The sequence below is a fragment of the Marmota monax genome, unplaced genomic scaffold, assembly GCF_021218885.2.
Source record: "Marmota monax isolate L192 unplaced genomic scaffold, Marmota_monax_Labrador192_F-V1.1 WCK01_AAM20220418_F8-fsc00036, whole genome shotgun sequence".
In the NCBI taxonomy this organism is placed as follows: domain Eukaryota; kingdom Metazoa; phylum Chordata; class Mammalia; order Rodentia; family Sciuridae; genus Marmota; species Marmota monax.
In genome coordinates, this window is record NW_026694491.1 from 13,959,624 (window position 1) to 13,978,459 (window position 18,836).

Below are 18,836 nucleotides of genomic sequence, written 5' to 3' on the forward strand. Positions count from 1 at the left end.
ATGCCCATTTATATTTGTATTACTTTCAGGCATTCCAGATGTCTGACTTTCTCTAATGAAAACGGGAAAAGCTAAGGCAATAGTCGTTTAATGGGTTTTTCAAAAACTCAAAGTAGCAAGAAAATCTATTGCTTACTTGAGGAAATAGACAAAGGTTTCCTAGTTAGTAAACTTAGTTATGTCTTAGAGCTATGTCGGCTTGTTTATAAATATGTTTTAAGAGCACTAAATTCTCTGAAAAATATTCGGTGTCTCAAATGAAAGACATATGATGCAAGCTCTGGAGTACTTATATATCAGTGAAAGTCCAACTCCTAGAGGAAACTACAGTGTAGCCCAGGACAACATCTGCCTACTAAACCTGTTCCCACCCCAATACCCAAAACCCACTTGTAATGGTGGTGGTTGAAGGAGTGGAGTGTCAAGGTGTCACCCACCCCACTTAATATCTCTGAAGCCTCCTAGAAACGCAAATCCATTACAAGGAATCCCGTGTGTTTTGTGATATGTAACCACATGTACCCATAACAGAGGGAACAGTTAATGGCGAACTCCCATAACAAATGCTTAATCTGCAGTTTTTGGCAAGAAACTGAGTCTTTGGTTGCCAAGAGCTGCATTAAGTGGATTTTGAGAGGTTGAGATCGAGTTTATAGTAATGACACAGTTCTAGCCATTGGAACCCTAATATTAAATTGAAAATACTACTAATTAAAACAATAATAATAAAGTGATTTCTAGAAGTCACAAGAAGGGAGAAGAAATCAAATTGGAGGTCAGCTGGCCTTTCCTGAGAATTACCTGAGCTTTTTCTGCCTGATGTTTTGAGGAAAACCTTGGAAATTGACCATAACACTTTGATAAATGCTTTCTGCTACTCCACCAGAACCATCATGAGTCCTAACTCTTTTTTAACCTTGCCTTTTATGATCTTTACCCCATTCCAACCTTCCTAATCCAACCAGTCTGCCTGTGGCCCCCCACCCGGGGATAAGAATTCTGAGGAGTGATCAGCTGGCAAGACCCAGTTTATTAAGTCATGTTCTAGTTGGGATTTTTTTCTTCACAGGCTCAGCTAGTCAGTCATCTCCAGGCTTCCATTTCCTTTTTCACTTGACCTTTCTACTTCACCTTTGAGAGACTGTTGTTCATCTCTGTCCATATTCGGAACTAGGGATCTAAAAGAAGATCCAGCTCTCCCTCTTTCACATCAGTAAGAATTTTACTCCAAATAAGTTGCTGTATACCTTGTTTGTTTCCTTTGTATCTGAACCTTGCAGATGGGAACCAGCATTTACAGGAGGTGGTTCAAGTTAGGGTAGAGTGCAACAGAGGTAGGAATTCATTACTTCTTAAAAATGCCTAAAAATATTTTGGACATCCCAGGATTTTAGCACTTTCTGATCTCTGGGCATTATGTAGCCTGCTGCTTCTTTACATCTCCTTAATGGGAAAGAGGTTTGGTGCCTGTAAAGGAAGGAATGTGAAGAATCAAGAAAGCAAAGCATGAGGGTGAACAAAACCTATTGCTGGTTCAGATCTCAGACTCCAAAAAACTGTTTTCTTCTCTGTAATTAAGATGTGTTGGAGAAACCTAGATCATTCCTCTGGCATCACTGAATGCGAACAATGGAAGAGCTATTTTATGAAAATGATTCTGATGCTCCTATCAGAAGTTGAATCTGACATTATTTCTGCAACCAGTTTATTGCTGATGTTGTTAGGTGGCAGTTTCTCCTAAGTAGTGAGTTGCAGTGTTCTAAAACTTTTATTTATTTGCTTCCATTTAGAGCATAGAAGTAAGATAACTAAATAAAATAAAACTATTTGAAAAGTTCATTTAAATGATTATTTGACACTTTCTCTCCCCACAAGGTAGTAATTCATTAGAAAGGAAAGTTCTGATGAGGGATTAACAGTCCAAGGCAGCTTGACTCATTTTACATTAAAAAAAAAAATTCATGGACTTAATGCTGCTTTTAATGCTTCTCTCTCCTGTGCAAATGTATTTTGGGAAATGAATAGTATTTCTGCAAACATACATCAAAGCAATAGTAGAAGCAATGTGTAGACTACTCTAGTTCCTTTCTTTGTCAAATCATTAAAATAAATGTCACATCTATATAGTTATAGTGGGAATGTCAAGATGGAATTGCAAGAATTTTAGTTTTAGCACTTTCTTTTTACAGTGGGAATTTGAGGCTTATTAGAAGTAAAGCCAGGGGGGGAGGAAAAAAAAAACACGCATGCTGAATCAGGCCAACTGTGCCAAATGTAGAAAAGCAACAGTGGAGAGGGGAGGAGGAGCTGATGGAGGGAAACTCTCATGAAAAAGTACTAAAATAATTGAATGTCATGTATCATGGCAAGAAGCCAGGGAGCCTCGTGTTTGTGTGTGCTCCGCTGCTGTTTTTCTTCCCTGGCTTCATCATCAAACTTCCCATAGCTCTGTGGACATAACAGATACAGAAATATATTTTGCACTGAAGCAGCTCAAAGGATTTTCATCAAAATAAAAATATATTCAGACAAAGAAATTTTTACATTTTTCTTTTTAATCTATAACACTAGCCATCATCATCTTCAAAAATACATGACTGTAAACTAATATGTAACTGCCACGTTTGTGAAGTTTGTCTTTTACAAAACTACCTACCCTACTGTAAATGGATCTTCTAAGTCTTTCAAGTGTGCTATCACAAAGTTCCCAAATACAACGTATTAAATTTACTGATTTCAAGAATAATATTACTTTGATATTTCAAAACGTCTGATTTTTCAAAGAGCTATGTTTATTTTTTAATTTCAACTTATTTCACTAGTTTTTCATATTGATGGCTTTTTCTTAAAAGAAAAGTGGACTTGACGTTGTTAAATATTCACTACAGAAATGTATTTTGTTACAAAAATTAAAATTAAACTGCAATAATCTAGTCACCTTTATTTCTTTTTCTGGGTGTCCTCATTGTGCCAGGAAGTTCTGAACATAAAAGACCAATAGATTGTTTTCTATGACACCTATGCCTTTAAATAGTGCATAATTATACTATTCAATTAATAAATCAGATTTCACTAGTAAATTATTGTTTATCTAAAATGTATTCCCAGTATTTTATATGATAAGTGAGTTATTTAAATTTATATTCAATATATTTTGAATTCATTTTTTTTTCCTGCTGATTCACTAGGTATGTCTTAAAGACACAGCTGCATATTTTTATGAAGGTGTTATGTGTGCATCTCACACATTGAGCTTTCACGTTTCAGGGAAAGACTTCCTTATGCATAGATACCAAGGCAAAATGACAGATGTTTCTCCTTTGAACTCTGATTATACAACTTTAAGTGTAAAGTCCATGGTCATTAAACATCCTGATCACGGTACTTCTAATAGATAAAACCAAGTCTGATCCAAACAGAAACAGATCTCCCTCATATGTTCCTCAATTACCCTGCTCCTCCCTCGTTCATCAATACCCTTTACTTCAGGACAAGAGGACAAGTTTTGGGCGCGGAGAGGGTGCATTTAGAACGTCCTCGCCTTGTAGACATGAAAACGGCGAAATCTAGTTTAACCAATATGTTGGTGCCTTATATGTTCGACAAAGAAGACAATCGCAAACATAATTACTACATGGAAAGAGAGAGGCGGGGCTGGGGAGGTAGAGAAAGAAATGGAGAGGAGGAGCGAGCGGGAGCCAACTTCTTTATTTTGAAAATTAGAAAAACTTCAGAGGAAGGTAGAAGTTGATATGGGTTGAGTCTTCCAACCTGTCCTGCTAGCCCCCAGCCACATGAATTCCTGATGTGAATTTTAACTTGCAAAGTGTCCTATGATTCGGAACAAAAGGCTCTCTGTGGCTCGCGGAAGAAAAGTCGAGCTTGTGGGACGCCTTTCTTCCAGGGTGCAGGACTTGAGGCTACAAAGCAGCGCCCCTGCCTGTGTGACAGGCATCCCGAAACCTGAGCCTTACCCTATGACCACCATAGGTCCAGGTCTTTCTGGCTCAGAACTTGTGGACTGCTGGAGTGCGGAGCAGACTTCCAGAGGCAAATCAGTACTCCCCTGGGCTTGGGTGGGCCGCCACCTGGTGAGCACCTCCGTGAAGACCACCCTTCTGGCTACCAGTCCCTGGAGCTGTGCGGCGCGGCAATGCTGGGCAATTGGGGTGAGGGCTAGGTCTCCAAAAGCCGCCTGATTTGACTGCAACACAGTGGGCAAAGTGACATACAACCAGATAATCTGCGTTAAAGGGTGACTATGTGGAAAACCTCTATTCTAAGAAAGAAAAATGAAGTTTCACTTTTAATGCAAACTTAAAAGATACTCTACGAATACAGAAAAAAGTTAGCGGTTAACCGATTTGCTGCTAATATTTCATCGGGGTGCTTTCCCCCTTTTAAAGTGTATCTCTTGGTAAAACAACATATTTTAAGCTTTCCATCCAAATATTGATGTTGGCAAATAGATCATCTAGCCGTTCCTTCGTTCCTTCGTAAGGACAGTACCCTTTTTGTTTCACCGGTTGGCAATTAGTTAATCCATATCACAAATTGCTGCAGATTTAGATGAGTAAAGCGGGAAACATGTTAACTATTTTGGACAGTAGTGTCCTGCTCTTGGTGTGTGTGTGTGTGTGTGTGTGTGTGTGTGTGTGTGTGTGTGTTGAGTAAAATAACAAATATGTCACTCTTTGCTACCTGGTCCACAGAACCTAATGATTCATTCTCCCTGTTGGGGAATGTCAGGTTTCAGACTGACTGAAAGATGTTCCTAGCTGATTTGTTAAATACTAAGCCACATTCCTTCTAGGCTCCTCTAAATTTTGTCTTTTTTTTTTTTTTTAAACAAAGCCACCAGTGCTGCTCCAGCAGGGTGGCATCCATGGCATTCGAAGACTTTTACTTAAAAAGAAAACTTCAGAGTCACAGGAGACCATGCCATCTTTGTTTCCAGCATCAGAAGCCCCCAAATGGACTCATAAGAACAATTAAATAATTTCCCACCTGCTCAGTTGCTCTCTAAAGTCCTAAAAGCCTCAAAAGTGCACAGTATTAATAAAGTTAAATATAATAAGCAATTAAAATATTTACTCCTATTAACTACTTAAGCAAGGATTTTTATACCATGCCAAAAAGAAAAAAAAAAGTTATTTAGACAATTCATTTATTTCAGTCTCTTTGTGAGGTTTTGAACTCTTTTTTTTTTTTTTAGAAGAGGAAGTTTATTTTGGCTCATGTTTTTTTTTAATGTTTCAATAGCTTAATTTTATTTTATTTATTTATTTTTTTATTGGTTGTTCAAAACATTATAAAGCTATTGACATATCATATTTCATACATTAGATTCAAGTTGGTTATGAACTCCCAATTTTACCCCAAATACAGATTGCAGAATCACATCTGTTACACATCCACATTTTTACATAATGCCCTATTAGTAACTGTTGTATTCTGCTACCTTTCCTATCCTCTACTATCCCCCCTCCCTCCCCTCCCATCTTCTCTCTCTACCCCATCTACTGTAATTCATTTCTCTCCTTGTTTATTTTCCCATTCCCCTCACAACCTCTTATATGTAATTTTGTATAACAATGAGGGACTCCCTCCATTACCATGCAATTTCCCTTTTCTCTCCCTTTCCATCCCACCTCATGTATCTGTTTAATGTTAATCTTTTCTTCCTGCTCTTCCTCCCTGCTCTGTTCTTAGTTGCTCTCATTATTGAACTCTTATGTAATACCAAAAAGTTATAATAAGATAAGTTTTTAAGGAGGACTTAATTTTAAAAGGAACTTCGTTTTGAGAAAATCTCATTAATGCAGTAAATTACAGGGAATCTAACTCCAATAGAGTATATTTTTTAATTAATGTTCTTGAAATTCTTTATTTTACACTGTATTTGAATCATATGTGCTACTTTTTGAGAAAGAGGTATACAGTCGTTCACTACATTGGAAATTGCTCAATAATTGAATTGAATTAAGTAAAATCTAAGTAACTCATTATAGTGTTTTGAGCAGGAATGTCCTTTAATCTTGCATTCTTTCTAATGTTAATAAAACTTTGAATACTGTCTTAGAGCTTAGAGAGAAATGTAAATCTTAGCAAAGAGAATTAAGGGCAGAAATTTTATTATACTAAACCATTTTTATTTTTATGAATAAAGTAGATCTGTAGGCAATTTCTTATTTAAGGTATAGAAACGTCTTTAGATATTTCTGACAGATTAATCACAGTTGAGGCAAACCATGTGGGATATAAAGATATCTCTACAGTACATCATACATGTTTTTTTTTTTTCTCCCCTTAAGCTCCAGAAACAAACACTGTGGAATCCTGTAAACCATTTAAAAGTTTTCCTTTGGGTATTTTCCATAAAAAGTGAGCCTTCATTCTAATTAACATTTTCACCCAAAACTCAAACATAAAGAGTATACACTTCCTAGGTTTTACAAATTGTTCATTCTTAAGAGGATTAATTAATGTTTTAGAATACAACAAAAATTGGGATGCAGATATCTTTCGAGAAGAGAAGGTAGAATGATGGAAATCAATCAATAGAAACAAACACAAAGTTGTAAATTAAGGTTTAAAAATATAGGAGAGAAGGAACAAAGTTTATAAGGGTCCAAATAGTAAGATCTGAGGATATTTTGAGTCTACTGCCTTAGTTGCTAAGGAAGTTAAAAAAACAAATTTAGCTTCGATTTACAGAAGTAAAGCAGTTATACATTAAGATGGATCAGAGTCACACTATACGCTGTACTATGCAGAAAACTTGAGAATTGAGAAGTACTCTGGAAACTATTTTTATGGAGAAAAAAATAATAATTTTGAGCTTTTCTAGTGAATACTGGCTGGGTCCAAGATAATTTGGAAGCCATGTTATAAGAAGACTGGTTGAAAGAGGCAGTGATTTTTAGCTAAGAGAAGATATAAGAACGAATGATCATTCAGTTTAGCCCCAGTGGTGGAAATAGGCAGATAGGCATAAACACATTGTTCATGTAAAAGGCGAGATTTTTAACAATGAAAGTTTCCTATGACTAATGTGGGCTGATTCTCAAAGCTGTACCACTACTGGACAAGACATATTACAGAGGTAAATCTTGGTCATGTGAGCCTCTTTCAAATCAAAGCTGCCAAATGCTGTCCTTAATGCTTAAAATAGCTCACATCTTCATAATTTTCTTCATAAGAAAATTACAGTACTATTATTTTTGAAATTATGATTAATTTTCTCTAAGGAGAGAAATAATAATAACTCATATTTACTTTGATATAAAATTAAAGACTACTTAAAAGGAAGTGATTTTTGCTACATAGTTCTTGGGTCTTTCTGGTTTGCCTGTAATTTTACTATAGAGATAACCTTTTGGATTTACTATTGGAACAATTTGGCTAACTGATGTATATTTGTGAATGTCCATTTGGTCTGTAACATAAAAAAATGTAATAATCTATAAAGTTGATTTACACCCAATGGGCTCAAGTCCAGATCTATCACCTGTTGACTATGAGATGATGGGAAAATTACAGAACAATTCTATGATTCAGTATCATCTCTGTAAAGGAGGGTAAGAGTGGTACCTATCTCAGGAGCTTAAAGTAAATATAGAGTTAATATATCTAATGCATTTAGGACAGTGCCTTGACATAAAACATTTTTATTGTTACTATGATTTTTCAAATTCAGAAAGTGAAAAGAATTTAGTAAAGATTATCAACATAGGAAAAACAAACTAATAGTGCTATGAAAATCAACTTAGAAACAAATTTCAATTATTTAAATTAAGAAAATCAAATGCATGATTATTAGTTAAGAGATGGAAAGGGGGAAAAAAAGAAAAAAATAATCACATATGGAAAACAAAACTTACATTAAGTTGCTAGGTCCTGAGGTGTTTTACTACTCTAAGGTAAGTTCGCTTGCCCATAACTGCTATTCAGTTAGTTAGGTTTTAAACATAGGTATTATTTCTAACATAAGTTTTCCAAGACTTGTGTGATTCAAGAAACTAGGGTTGTACTCCTAGTCTTGCCATTAACTATCTTGTATAACCTATGATAATTACAATTACCACTTAAGGACTCTGCTTCTCCTTTTAAAATGTTACCCTTCTAAACCTGTATATTGAAAAAAAAGTCTACCTTGAAATTATCTATCAGAAATACAGTTCTTATCAATAAGTCTGTACAATTTTAAGAGGCTGTTATGAACTGATTGTGCCCTCTCCCACCAAATTCATGAGCTGAAGAAACTCTAGTTCCCAACATGATGGTATTTGGAAGTGGAGTCTTTGAGAGGAATTTAGGGTTAAGTTAGGTCATGAGGGTGAGGCACTCATAGTGGGTCTAATGCCTTAAAAAGTGATGGAGAGATAGCAGATCTCTCTCATCATGTATGAAGACAGCAAGAAAATGTCTTTCTGTAAACCAGGTCCTAACCAAGACCTGACCACACTAGTGCCCTAATTCTAGGAATTCCAGCCTTCACAACTATGAGAAATCAATGTTGGCTGTTCAAGCCTCAGTTTATTGTATTCTATAATGCACCGGCTGACTAAACAGAGGCTTTCCAATTCTTGTAAATAATATTAGAAATTCTAGCTTTATCCAGTCTTTACTTGACTTAATGTACTCAGCACAGTGTTCCTGACAGTAGAACAGTTTGTTCTGGAAATCACTGTCTATATCAATATCCCTGTGAGGAAGTATTTACAATTGTTCTGCTAATGTTTGGAAGCAGCTTCACTCAGATTTAAGATACATTGGTTTATATTAAAAAACAAAAAACAAAAATCTAACAATTCTCAACAGACTTGGAAAAAGTAATACCTCTGTAGGTCATTCAAGTTTTCCCCACTAAATATAAATAAATGAATCCATGTACCTTATGTAGGGACTTCAATGTGGGTGTCATTATAATTTGAGATGTGAATTAAATTAATATTTTCCCGTAACCATGCCAATTTTTATTTCAAAATATTATGATATTATGTATCTGAGAATAATGTTGTCTTTTTTGTTTTGAGAATCATCACATAGGAATTTTCCACTTAGAAGTCACACAAATGACATAGGCTAGATGGGTCGCAGGATCCAGCCTTTATGTGGTCCTCCTTCCCAGTCATATTTCCCATTAACTTCCTGTCTCACCAGGGATTTCTCAGTTTTGTCCAATAATGAACTCCTTTGGTTGTTCTAGACTTCATTCTCTAGGCATGTCACTGTTACCCGTATCCAGGTATTCTTGCCTGTCTTTGCCTAAAGTGTTTTCCATATATAAATTCATCCTTTATGGTCATTTAAACAGAATATGTAAACCTTTCCCTGTCCACACTGATTTGAAATGAATCATTTCCATCCCATTTTTTATTTCCTTTAACATATTAAAATAAAAGTTTCTTATAATATTGTTTATTGAGTCTAGGTTAATCGTTTTTTTTAAATTAGCATAAAAATAATAAAACCTTTTTCATTCTTAATAGAAAAGATAACTGAAAATTTATCGGTTGAATAAAGATAAATAAAGTTTATCATAGAATAAAGATTAACAAAGAAATTAAACCAAGGGATAGATATCCTTTTATGTTTGTGCCTTGAGAGGAGCCAATATTTCTATTTGAAGGGAAAGGAATAAAAAATGGAGAATGAACCTGTTAATGACCTGGCATACTGTTTGAGACTCTGGTAGTAGAAACATTTTATGATCTATTTTGGAGTACTGAGTATTATCTAGAGAGCTCTGATGCTCATATTTCATCTATTTCCTAGATATATCTTTTATTTGCCCCTGTAAAAATATAACTTAACAACATGTTATTAAGAATGCATATCTTGGGCTGGGGATGTGGCTCAAGCGGTAGCGCGCTCGCCTGGCATGCCGGCCCAGGTTCAATCCTCAGCACCACATACAAACAAAGATGTTGTGTCCGCCGAAAACTAAAAAATAAATATTAAAAATTCTCTCTCTCTCTCCCTCCGTCTCTCACTCTATCTTTAAAAAAAAAGAATGCATATCTTTTACATTTCCAAAGATTTCTGTACATTTTTAATGGAGGGAGCTTAAGATGCATTTGAAGCATTGAATTCTACTGCCCATTTAAGACAAATCTAAAGAAGTCAGTTCTTAATGATCTCTTAAAAAATACTATCCCATACTTCATGGATATATTTTCTAAATAAGATATGCAAAATTGGTTGTATCTCAATTGGTTTAGAAAATTTTTGGTTTAATTTTGGAAGACTGGCTTGGAAAGGTTTATATGTCAGCTGTTTATTAAGTAATTATAAGACATATCCCATATATTGACCCTGGGGCTTCTTATATATTATATCCCTTGCCTCTTATCATCCTATGAGTTATATAATCTTTTTTTTTTGGCACTGGGGATTGAATTCAGGAGCACTTAACCACTGAGTCAAATCCCCAGTTTCCTTTCCCCCCCCTTTTTTTGGTAGGGCCTTCATAATTGTTGAGGCTGGCTTTGAACTTGCAGTCCTCCTGCCTCAGCTTCCCGAGGCGCTTAAGTATTATAATCTTAATTTAACAGTAAGCAAAGAGGTTCAGGGAGTTTGTCACTTGTAAAACATGACTCATCAAAGTGAGCATTATAACACAAGACAGTTAAATTACAAGAACCATATTCTTTTCACTTTCTTCCATATGCTTCACACTAAAATATGTACTTAGCAAAACAAAACTTATGGTTGATTTCTTACTTTGTTCTATGTATCATATTGGGTTATTCTAAACATTGGTTTCATTTTGAAGTTCATAGAAAATCCAGGGTTAGAACAAATCTGAATGATGTAAAGAGATGAGAAACAGACCTAGCCTTATTATATCTCCTTGTAATTTTCTGTTGATACATGAACTTTGGTGGAGACATCTTTAATTCAATAACTTTGAGAAGAAACCTCAAATCCATATCAAAGGTTAAAGTAGTGAAGCTAATGTTTATCTGTTTGATTTGAAATACCTATGGTTAAATACTTACTAATATTTATACTTATAGATGTCAACAATTTAAAATAACCTAATTCTATAACTTTTTCTTTTCTCTGAGACATATAACTTTAAGAGCTAATATAGGTGAAGTTTTCTCCTGAGAAAATGTCCTTACACTTCTACTTGATAAAAGAAATAGTCTGACCTCCATATATCTACACATATGGAATCTACAGATACATAGTGCTAACTTAAGTGACTTAAGCATCTGACTTGGTATTTGCGGTGAGATCCTAGAAACAACCCCCGTGCATACTGAGGAATTATCTATATATGGGGTATATTAGATTAAGGAAAATATATTATCAAATTAATCTTACCAATTTTTTATATTCTAAAGTGGCTACTAGAAAGTTTAAAATTACATATGTGGGTCACAATATTTATAAATGCTGATCTAGACCAATTTTATGAGGATCATAAAACAAGTTTGCAAGTTTCTATTACACCCTTTGCAGGAAAAATTACTTCTCAGTAATTCCAATGAGAAATGGATTCATTTAAGAAGCTTTACATTTACTCACCTGGTTACCACTGCCACATACATCAGGCCTCTGTAGGGAAATCATGGGCTTGAAGTGGTTTCTCACCACTAATTTTCAATGTAAAGGTGATAATAACACTTCCTAAAAGGTGGGGATACTATGCAGATTATATTCTCTCAGTAATGGTAAATAACAAGCCATGAAGTACAAGGGGAACCTTTCTTGTTGTAGATTAATTGGATTGGTTCAGTTTTCTCAAAAGTTTCATAGAAAGGATCTTTCTATGGTACTTTGGTTAGTTTACCTAAAGCAAAGATGACAAGCAGCAAAGAAACTCTCACTCAGACCTCCAAATGTTATTGCAGACAGTACCAATAGTGGTGCATTCATGCTGCTTTACACATACTTCCTTACTGAGCATCATGATTCCTTCCCATAGGAGGCCATTCCAGATCTGCTTAGGGAAGGCCCTGGAAATTTATATGCCCCTTGCCCTAAAGTGCTGCCAAGGATATGAATTACAAATGGGATGTCACACAAAAAGTTTCTCTTTACTCTTTGCTTTGAGTGAAATTCTGGCTCCTAGGAATAACAGATGGGAGTTTGTATTTGGCAAAGAAGGACAAATGGTTGTCAGGAGGTGTCATACAAAGTTTGTGTGGATGATATGCTTTTTAGCAGTTATAAACAGACTACATTTATTATCATTCAAAAGCAGTATATTCATTTATGCAACAGTTATTGCCTTTTATGTTATATGTCTTAGGTTAAAACTGGATTTATGATATAATAGAATGTCAGATATAATATGGTTCCCATGACAAGAATCCATCTGTATCACAATTCATCTCATGCCATTTGAAAAATTAAAATCTCTACCCATGCAAAGCTTGATAAAATATAGATTACAAGGTAGGTACTAATCCTGTTTCTCAGCACCAGTAGCAAAAAAGAACTTCAACTTCAATTTAGAAGATGTCTCTGATTAAAACCAGATAAAAATAAATAAATATAAAAATGGACAGTTAAATTCAACTATGTCAAAGTTAAATTCAATTATGCCATCTCAAAATCTAGAACCACAACAATTGTCTCCTCTTTTTATCTTATAATATTTACTATGTTTAGCAGAATCAAAGGGCCACTTTTTAAAAAATAAAGTAGAATTTTTTTTTGCACTCTTTCCCTCCCATTATTTTCTGCATCAAAACACTACGTAGGTCATCTCAAAAAATGGCCTCCAGATCAGTACTACCCAATGAAATATAATATTAACCAAATGTGTAATTTAAAGTTTTCTGGTACATTTAAAAATAAAAACAAACAAAATGTTGTTATTTTAGCACAACCAACAGAAAATTAGAGATCAATTTTACATTTTGTTCATATTAAATTCTTGAAATCTGATTTAATTTACACATCTATCATATCTCAACCAAGATTAACCATTTAAAAAATATGTATCTTTTAGATATAGGTGGACACAATATTTTTATTTTTATGTGTGCTGAGGATCTAACCCAATGCCTCATGCATGCTAGCCCAGTGCTCTTCCTCTGAGCCACAACCCAACCCCAGCCTGAAATTAACCATTTTAAAATGTGTTTTATAACCTTATTTGGAAAGGTCCTTTCTCTGAATCTTATAATGACAAAAACAGCTTTGTCTAGGTAAACAAAAATATCATGATAGAAAACATACTTTATTATATACCAAAATAGACAATAGAATTACATCTCATATCAGTGATAAATTAAGAAATTAACCTTGACAACTCCTATCCTATAGAATGCTTAATGGTGTTCCTCTAAATTATATACATATAGCCAAGAAAATTATAAACCCATATGATGAATAATTTTCTGGTTTTTAAAGGTTTTGGAAACTGGTTTGGGTTGTAGCTTAGTGGTAGAGTGCTTACCTTGTACATGTGAGGCACTGGGCTTAAGCCTCAGCACCACATAAAAATGGATAAATAAAATAAAGGTATTGTGTCCATTTACAATGAAAAAAATTAAAAAGGATGATGGAAACTCCATTAATGAAGAAACATGATAATATAGGAAATATAATAATGGAAGACTTTATTCTCTATTATGTTAAGGACAATGAGTTTTTCTTTTTAAAAGAACAATGAACAATTTAATATGTGTCTCTTATCCATAAAACTTATTACTTATCTTGATCATAGCACACTACCTGTAAAATATTATAAAAATATATCCTAAATTTTAAATCTTACTAGTCTGAACTTTGGATGGATGCTACCCAAATTTTGAGAAAAATAAGAAAAAAATAAGTAAATTACAAATGAAGAGAAAATCAAAGCAATGATCAATTTAGTAACTGACAGCATAGTCAAGAGTTATAAGAACCAAAGCTTATACTAAAGATGTTGTTTTTTAAATGTAGAGGAAGTTCTCTTAAAAGACTATTTTTTACTTTACAATGTAAACTTCAAAACACTTTAATCCCTCTCAATTTCCGACATATTCTTTCTAATTAAAATTGCTTTCTTCAAAAGTGAAAGCTCTAAACTAACTTCCAGGAAAGTTGGTATCCTATTCTTTTACATCTAAGGAAAAAAATAACAATGCCTATTACAATACCTTGTCTTCTGTTATTTTTTTTCCACCTTTTAAATGAGAGTGTTGTACATCCAATTCATTTATGAACAGAGTAATAAATTAGAAATTAGGTAATGATTTGAAATGCTTTGCATCATACTTAATAAGGTCTGTTATAGTAAACTATATGCTCAAAGATGTTGATTGTAGAGCAGACCCTGGGGAGGGGTTATCTATATAAACTAATACAGCTGACTCATATCAAAACATTGTGAGATCCCAAAAGGCCCAGCTAAGACTTTTACCAGGCTTTTTATGACAAATGATTCACTTTGCCATTCTTAACTAAAAGTGACTGATGATAATTATTTGTACTGGAGGTGGGAGAGAGGAAAGTGAGAATTGAGGTGGGAAGGAAATAAGAGTGCTGGGAAGGACAAAGAATCATTTGTGGTCATGCATATGAATAATACCATTGCCTGGATACATCATAATCAGTATAAAATTCCTTGTCAACCGAAATCATAAGACAGGCTCATATTTCCACCTTCCTGAGTCTTAAAGATAAGTATTAAGATACTCCATGTAAGGATAATATGTCAAAATAAACTCTATTGTCAGGTGTATCCAAAAAGAACAAATAAAAAAGATACTTCCTAAAGAAAATAGGAGGAAAAAATATTCTTAGTTCAATTTCTTTTATGTTTCATTACATTTTAAAAATTTGTTTGCTTTTTCTATTTTCTAAAACACAACTAAACTGGTGCTACAAAATGATAAGTTTGAGCATCTATTCTTTAAGTGATTATTTTTAAAGCTGGACACAATAAACAACACCATAGAACTTCCAATTTAACACCATAGTTAGGAAATTGTTTTATTGACATATGCATCAATCATCATCTACAAATTTAAAAGCATCTGTATCAATATTCATAATTGATATTATGAAACAATTACACAGATTATAGAATAGGAAAACTATAGATTAAAATAATTTTTAGGCACTAACATAATAATCATAAATATCTCACTTCTCATACTAGGCTTTCCACCTCATTGATTTGAGTATATGAACCTTAAAACCCTATCAATATCAGCTTTAATGTGTTTTTTTTTCCTGCTGAGTTGACAGTAACTGAGATAAAATATTTCCCATTGTTTCATTTTGCTGATTTGTGTATGCTGTGAGTGAAAGAATGACATGACAAGCTGTTCATTAAACAACAACACATGGAGCTCAATTTTTAGTCTGCAACATATGAGTCTAGGCTTTTTTTAAATAGATTGACAGCTTGAGGCTCATTAACATTTCCATCTCAATCAAGTTAAAAGAGATTTACAGGTTCGAAATGCAATAAGACTCCAAAATTAGATGGGGACACAAGCTAAATACATGTATTTCTCAATCTGGTTAGTCATCTTTAAATGAAATGTTTCGGTAAAGAGTAGAAAAAAAAAAGGAAAATCTAAAGTTCATTGGATCTTATTCCATAGCAACACAGCTATGAAAAGTCAGTGGAGAACAATGAATTTAGCTTTGTGAAAAGAGTTCCAGATTCAGGAAACTAATAGATTCTTTGTACACTAAGATATAACAGAAAACCAACATTACAATAGTAAAACTTTAATAAAACTGGTAATTTTATAAAATAAATTAATATTATAAAATGACAGATTTAAGCTTTGAAAATATATTTTAAAATTATAATTTAAAGGCACCTTAACATGGTAGAGCATTTTTGAATCACAATAATGTTGATGAAAAAAATTAATATCCACCTCTTATAAATAGTAAGGATAATACATATCTGATGAAACATTACAGATAAATATTAAATTTATTAAATTGATAATTTATTAAATTTATATCTCATTCTAACTTAAACTGCATATTTTCTTATGAAAACTCTCTAAGATGGTTTAAAATTAAAAATAAAAGGCCATTTTTATTATTTTGTATTACTTTCTCTTTTAATTTGTCTTTGAAATACTCAATTATAATAATCTCTTGGATTCAACTTATTAACATATTCATTTTTCATTAATACTGCATTAAACAATTATAATAAAAGATAGTTATATTCTTATATGAACATAGTATTAAAATGTATTATTGGTAACAAAAATCATCTTGAATATATGTAGCATACAAATATAAACGAAAAAAACTGAATAAATAAATTCTATTGTGATTTTTCAAGAATTAGTTTTCTGGAGGCTATTCCTCATGCACACAGGAAAAACTGCATACTGTATTTTATAGATGGGAAAGAAGATAACTACACCAGAAAACAAAATCGTAAAATATGTATAATAAAACAAATTAAACACAGTACTCTAAAACTTTGTATCCAATTGGTAACATGACCAGATATCCACAGACTTCTTTTAAATAAACCATTTGCCATATGTTTTGAATGCTGAAGCTTGAAGGATTAGTTGGAAGTTTTCTCCTTCTTTCTGCCACTTCCCCATCCACCACTGAGTCGCACTGGATTGTCACGGAATGATATGCGTTCTTTTTTAGAAGGTCTTGAATTTGTTATCATGGGTGCAACTATTCCCTTAATTGAACAACCTAGATGATGATATTAAATGTACACTTTCACTTAATATGATCCCAATAAAATTATATTTTAAAGAAAAAAATACACTTAAGTCAACAACATGCATTTGAAAACTATGATCTTTGGATTTAATTAAAATGTCTTTGTTAGGAATACTTTCGTTTGCAAAGTAACATAATCGAAGATTGGCATAAATTGTGTTCAGGTTAAACAAAGATACTAACTAAAAAAAAATTAAACAGATGTAACAAGTTTCCTACTCTCTACAGATTCAAATGTCATAGTCTTTCAATGCAATGAAATGATAAAAAGAATTCTTGGTCAAATGGAGAGTACATGAGATCTAGAATGTAAGCACATCTATGGGATCTGCTCTGGCAGCATAAAATACAGGCCACAGCCTTTCAGAGCCTTAGTTTATCAATGAAGGAAATAATATGCATCACAGGGTTACTGTGAAGACTGCCTTTCTGAGAATATTGCATTTTTAGTAAGAAGTGAAATGGTTTTGTACACAGGTGCTGTAAAATGGAAGAAATTACTGTTTATGTTGAACAAGTTAGAAATTATACAAAGAAAAGTAACAAAAACTGTTAGAGGTTAAAGGCAAGCAGTAGTTGTAAGAATGGAATAGTGGATTAGGCATGTTTTTATTCAGCAAGACCCCAAGTTGCAGTATCAAGAATACTATTAAAGAATTATGATCATCTGCTTTGAATCTCCTGAGGATTAAGCAAGAGTACAGAGCTATATCTGTGGGGAAAGGGTTTGAAAAGCAGTGAGGCATTCCAGCGCTTCCTCAGTACTGGCTTGAGGCAAAGGTTCAAACCACATGACTCTCCATTGTGATGCTTCTGTATTTAAATAAGTTTAGAGAAAAAGTATCTTTTTTTTTTTTTAAAGATCAATATCTTTCCAAATAAAACTCTAAGTATTTAAAAACTATAGGTCCAAATATAAGAGCTAGCAAATATGAGACCATTTGTGCAAATTGGTCTTTAGTCTTAAATTTGGTATAATATGACGGTGAATGTGACTGTGAAAGTTCATTTTATATTCAAAATCTCTTTAAAAACAGAGCATTGTATTGTGGCTTTTAGTCTTAACACTGTGATTAGAAAAACAAATTCAAAGAACATATTTCACCTTTAGTTTACAAAGAACATTTCTGAACATCAGGGAAAAAGTGTTATTGTTTTAGGAAAGGGTATGCTGAGCATACCTGGGAGGCTGCTACCCTCATGGCTACAGGCCCATGACTGCAAAGGACCTAAGGACAGAAAAAGCTGAAGAGTCTAGACACCTTCACAACAGTCTCTCCTGGAGGCAATCTCAGCACAGAGGAACAACTAAGAGAAATGACAACTGAAGTCAAATTCCATGTGTGGGCCAGATTTATCCTGCCTTAAGCTGCTCCCTATACAACATTGAGGGAAACAGGAAAACTTCAAGCACTCTTTCAAACAACAGTAATATTACTGGGCCTAAAGCAAGAATTTCCTAGTAGATAAACTTGTGGTCTAAAAAACACTAAAGAATTGCTTCCTAAAAGCTTATCCTCCTTTTACTTACTATTTGTGTATTGGAAAGATCTAATTTAATTTTTCCCCCAAATAACCAAAGGGAATGTCTACTTTGGTCCTTTTGAAAAAGCAACAACAGTAAGGGTAAACCCCCATCTCACCCTAGCAGTTAAAATTCTTTGATGAATAAACTATTTCCTGAATGACAAGAACATATTTATGAGAACACAGTACATAGCAGAAGGCTGGGGCTAAGGATGGGTGAAAAGGCAGTGTGTCTGAAAAATGAAGAGTTATTGGGACATCTTTATGATTTAGATATATTTATTTCAGATAAAAATAGAGTAATAAAGAGTAAGCAGATCTTTATGAGTGACTAACAAATATTTTGTTCCCACAGAGAAAGGTGAATCAAGATCCTTGCAAGCATTATTCAAGGGAATAAGTGGAAATAAGTATGTACTTTAAATTTAATTTAATAGCATAGCTCATGATTGATTAATAATATTTTTGATGAAACTGTTTTAGTATAAAAATGTATTATTTAAGGACTTTACTCTTAATGTAAGCTTTTTATAAAAAATGAGTAACATATAAAAAGAGTAGCACTTCCTGTACAAAGAATTGAAATATTTATAGATAATTTCATATATTTCTAAAGTAATTATTTTTAA

General features: G+C 33.4%; 1 protein-coding gene across 1 annotated transcript in view; it reads right to left on the bottom strand.

Annotated features, from left to right (window-relative positions):
• Positions 1-14,932: 14,932 nt before the first annotated feature.
• Lrriq1 (leucine rich repeats and IQ motif containing 1) overlaps positions 14,933-18,836 on the bottom strand; it is a 199,146-nt gene continuing 195,242 nt past the window's right edge. The window contains exon 27 of the mRNA XM_046419370.1: positions 14,933-16,650. Within this exon, the coding sequence (XP_046275326.1) occupies positions 16,508-16,650 (143 nt within the window). The 3' untranslated portion in view covers positions 14,933-16,507. The remainder of the gene's footprint in view (positions 16,651-18,836) is intronic.